The sequence below is a fragment of the Montipora foliosa genome, chromosome 14, assembly GCF_036669935.1.
Source record: "Montipora foliosa isolate CH-2021 chromosome 14, ASM3666993v2, whole genome shotgun sequence".
In the NCBI taxonomy this organism is placed as follows: Eukaryota; Metazoa; Cnidaria; class Anthozoa; order Scleractinia; family Acroporidae; genus Montipora; species Montipora foliosa.
The window spans coordinates 2160635-2165634 of NC_090882.1; the positions used below are offsets into that span (position 1 = coordinate 2160635).

Sequence of the window (5000 nt, forward strand, 5' to 3'; positions counted from 1 at the left end):
ATCATGAGAAATGAAACAAGTTTAACAGAAGAAAATGTCAGTTACCAAAGCTCAAGAAAAAAACTAACCATTTTAAAATCAAGCACTAGACTTGACTACTACTCAGCAGTTATTGTATGTATACTAATTAGTGTTGGTAAAAAATCTGTACAATTGTCAGCCAGTTGATCTTTTATAATTTAGTGGTTAAGTGGATAAAAGCACTTTCCTCAAAGTGGGTGCTCCAGGTTCAAATGCTGTCCAGGAATGCAACTTGTCCTGGGACAGAGTAATCTAAATTGACGGACTAACAGTCAATCCAGAGAAAATTAGGAATTGTCGATATTCGTCATTTCAGAGGTAGAGGACATGTTGAACATAAAGGGAACGTCAGTTGACGAAGTGAGAGCGTGCAGTTTGGATTCTACTCGAGTATAATCAAATGGGGATACAAGGCTGCTGCCTAAGAAAATTTTAAAGGGGCCCTCAGAGCTAAACGCTGAGAACTTAGGAGCCCAACATATGAAGTGAAAGGTGTTGCTGTGAAAAATTTAGGAGCCCAGAGCTATTCCTTGGGAGCCCCAGGCTACCGGGCTCCTGTTAGGCAACAGCCTTGGGATATTTTTGCTGTGTGTGCCATCGTCAACTGATATTTCCGTTCTGTTTCTAAATGAGGCTTTTGTGCAACAATGTATTTCCCAAGGGTAGACAGTACGTTGCTATGTTTGGCATTTGCTCTTTTAGCTGTTTATACCACCCTTTCGGCCTGTGACATTCACTTGATGCCAATCAGCCAGGGCACTTTTCGCTTCTACTTTTAATTGGTGTTGTTTACATTTTTTGCAACCTCTTAACTCCAGTGGTCATTTTAGGTGATTTTGCATTGGTTTAAAGAATACGTTTCCAGTTTTTTCTCGTAATCACCGCACTGTTTTTTTCTCGGTTTTTTGCCATAGTCAAGTGCACTGTCTAGTAAGAGTCCTTTTGTCTAATTTGTTCTTGCGTAGACCTCAACATTGTATGTACAATGAACGTGGCTGTTCAGATGGCCGGTCAGCTTCCTCCTACTGTTTCTAGTGTTTATACAGAAAATATTTTTATTCAGCTGAGCGCAGTGACAGAGATTGGAATTGTCAGGTACTGGGGTGAAGTAAAGAATTGTTGGCAGTTTTCATGTTTGAAGGAGAAGGAGAAGACCGTTGAGTACGCAGTCAATTAACTTATGGACGGCAATTTGTCACATTGTATCTTTCATACTTCCGCTTCAGAATCTGAAATCACCTCTGGAAAAAAAAAAAAAACATTTCCACAAGTCTCAATGAATGAGGAGATGACTACACAAGAGAGAAAGACACAGAATTCGACTTCTACTCTCTTAAGCACGTTGTCTGGTGACTCTCTAGTCTTAGTGGGAATTTTGTTACTGATCCGGTTCAAGTTTTGTTAATCTGATCCGATCTGATCTGGTGCGGTCCGGTCATGGTTTTGCCAAGAGCCCCAAACCACTCCACAACTCTAAATGTATCCATTGTCTGTGGATGAATGTTTCCCAGGGTATTGTCCAACTAATGTTCACCTAAATTTTCAAGCCTCTTTGGCCATATTGTGAGAAAAAGTGTGGGGTGGTGTGCATGTAGAAATTTTGATTTGTTCGGTTCTATGGAATGTTTACGCTGTAGAGCAGCTACAATTATCTTCAACTTGCCCAAGGATATGGTGTCATGTGATGTGCTGGAGGGTGACCACTGGATGTTTTTAAGCTTTTCTGTGACGCGCACAATGAGATCCTGCCAGAATTAGTATCCTAGGATATCTACTCTAAACATTCCAATGGCTATTCTTTAAGGGGAGATGATTCACTGCTGGTACCAAGATCTAAAACTAGATAATATATGAAAGATTCTGTCGCTTATAGAGGTGCAATTTTATTGAACACCTGGATTTGTTTGAAGAGGGGGACATTAGGGGTTGCCCAATACTGTATTTCCGCGCCAAAAAATGGAAAGTACCAAAATACATTGTACCGCATTCAAAAACAGTTATTTAACAAAATGGACGTATACAAAACATGGACCCTAGGTCCATGGACCACCCCTGTGAACCCGGTCCATGGACTACTCCTGTGGACCACCCCTCATTTTGCAAAGTTACAAGCAGAAAATTTTTTAGATGAAATAGGAAAGTGATCCTCATACTATCTTATCTGGACAATTTAAGCAATTGTCTCTCATAGGCACATGAAAAATTCAGGTCGCTCCAGCGGGATTTGAACCCATGAGTCCTCTGCGATGCTGGTGCAATGCTCTACCAACTGAGCTTTGAAGCCACTCAGTTGGGAGCAGGTAAATTTGTTGAGCTCATTTGTTCTGGTGAAGGACTTGATGAATGAGATGAACTTATATTTAAAAAGCGGGTTATAGACGAATCCCTTTGGAGCCACCAAATAGGTGATATCAGTGTCTATAGAACAGGCAATTGCTTAAATGAGTAGCCCATAACTAGGAGTGAACAACAGCCATATATTTCCGTCAGAGTGTTTTCACAGACCGCAATTGATTTAGTCTTAGTAAGGTTTATCTGTCAGTGGCCTGGCATCTCTGCTGCTCATCAGCGAATTTCAATGTTTAAAGAATGATTAACTTATTAAAGTATATCTTTAAGCACCCTGCAAGCAGAGCCTCTCTAAAACTTACCAGAAGGCGAGCAAGAAAGGCTCTGCAGAAATCCTGTCAAGTCTTTTAAGTTGCTGCAGCCCAAGTTTCTGGACTAGTCCAGTGCTCCAGTCAAATTGGTTTAGGCAGCATGTGCATCATATCTTTGACAAGCTAAAAAGCAAAGGTCAAAATCAAGCCTTCAGGATGAAAATCAATATGGCATCTAGAAATGCAATTGAGACTTGGCCTGGGTTTGAAACTGTCTCCAAGCAATGGCTTGTGCACATTCAATAAAGACTTAACATGATTATTTTCTGCAGAGTCCTTTCTTTCTTGTTGAGTTAAGAACGGCTCTGCTGGGTGGGTGATCTTTGAGTGGCTTCAGGTAGTGCTGAAGCTCATCAGTGAGATTCAGTGTTTAAGAACATGAAAGGTAATAATCATGATTATATTTTTAAATTAGTGGCTCAGTAGTTCATCAGTTATGAGTAGTGAACCGCTGAACCACACAACTAATACTGTCTTGTTTTGCCACTCAACAAATACTTGTGACCCTGTATTTTGTAGCTTAGCCAAAAAATAAAAGAAAAATCATTGTACAGTACATATGAAATACCTAGCACTACCTTTGGTCTACACCTCAGCAAGTTTTAGCCGGCATGCACCATGCATGGTATGTACATGGGATGGACTGACAGAAAAGACACAAGTCCGGCGTGTGTCAGGCTTTTATTTGTAGAAGATGAGTCAGGCATACGTGGACAGTAGTATTGAAATTTAAATCAAAGTTACTTTATAATCATGGAGATCTTGGAGATGAGATAAGAGAGATCATCAAAATTTTTCATTTTTGTAGGGAACATTAACAGCACTTCATCTAGCAGTGATGAAAGGAGAAGAGAAAATTGCTAAACTGTTAATAGAAAAAGGAAGTGATGTCAATGTTTTAGACGAGGTAAGTTTGTACACTTGAATTATTAAAGTAGGCAAATTCACAACTTCAGTATTCTGCACTTTCAAGAGTGGTTAAAAGTGGTTTTGCTATCTTATAAAAGTGCAAGCTGCTCAATCCCATGTTTATGATGTCCTGCGGCATGAAATTATCGAAAACAGCTACTCCTAAGAACCTGCAGCATGAACAGAAATTTCACTTCAGTAGTTTATTTGTATGATTTATGACTAATTAGTCTATGAGGTGGCATACATGTAGGAAGACTCATTTTTCCAAATTCAGGCATTTTTATGTTTTAATGACATTTGATTTCTTTGTTTCCTCCAAAACAAAGTTGTTGACCTTCCAATTTTTTCCTCAATTTTAGAGTAATTTATTATCTCATAACCTATGCATACAATTGCACATTCACTCCAGATGAGCCAAAAAAAATCGTCTGGGGGAAGATTTTGGCACAAACATTCTATTATTGGAAGTCTTTTGAAAAAGCGATTCTATGGAAATGTGAGATCAGACCCTTAAATCAGGGAGCTTAACTTGAAGAGTTTATCAGTTCAGTCAACAACATGTCTGTTTACCACTGCTACTAATCACTTGACACATGACATCTCAGAAGATTGATGGACAGAATGTATTAAGTTAAACATGTAATTTTTTTATAGCATAAACGTAGTCCTCTTCATGTGGCAGTTGAACAAGAAAACAGTATCCCAATAATTCAATTGCTTCTGAACCAGAAGGACATCAATATTAATGCGACTGATGAAGTAAGTTACTAGTATTCTTAGCTACATATTTAGGTAAAAATAAAGTGAGAGCAAAGTCTTTCCTTAGTGAAGAAAACCCATGCAACCGAGCTGGAGTGCTTGTTTTGAGTATGTCGTCAATGCCATTCTGTATACCCAGGCTAATTTGCTCAATGCAGGGTTAGTCCAAAAGCTCTTAAATCCTGTTTAACGATGATCAGCATTCTGCACATTCTCGTTGAGTAATATATTAATGTACATTTGTAACAGCTTTAGCTAAACCATCATTGACAGAGACAGTACTTTCCTGACATAAATGCAATTCTGAGCAACTTTGTCGATCTACAATCCCCAACAAAACCTCTTGAAACAAATTGATTTTGTGACATTTTGCAGGCAGTATACAAGGTGTTAGTAGCTTACATAATAATAGTAATAATAACAATAATAATAATAATAATAATAATAATAATAATAATAATAATAATAATAATAATAGATAATAATCACTTTATTTGCATGATAAAAATATTTACAAAAATTAAAATATCTCCAAAAGGTAAGAACTATAAATTTAGGAGCAATATAGATATTTCTCTGTTTAAAACTGTTTTAAAACTTCCAAAAATAAAAAAATAAAAAATAAATAAAAATAATAATAATAATCAT

General features: G+C 37.6%; 1 protein-coding gene across 2 annotated transcripts in view; it reads left to right on the top strand.

Annotated features, from left to right (window-relative positions):
- The window catches only part of LOC137984823 (uncharacterized), a 43736-nt gene that overhangs the window by 2837 nt on the left and 35899 nt on the right, over positions 1–5000 (top strand). For both annotated transcript variants that reach the window (XM_068832123.1, XM_068832121.1), the window contains exons 2-3: positions 3490–3588; positions 4248–4352. In XM_068832123.1, coding sequence (XP_068688224.1) covers positions 3490–3588; positions 4248–4352 — 204 coding nt within the window. The remainder of the gene's footprint in view (positions 1–3489; positions 3589–4247; positions 4353–5000) is intronic.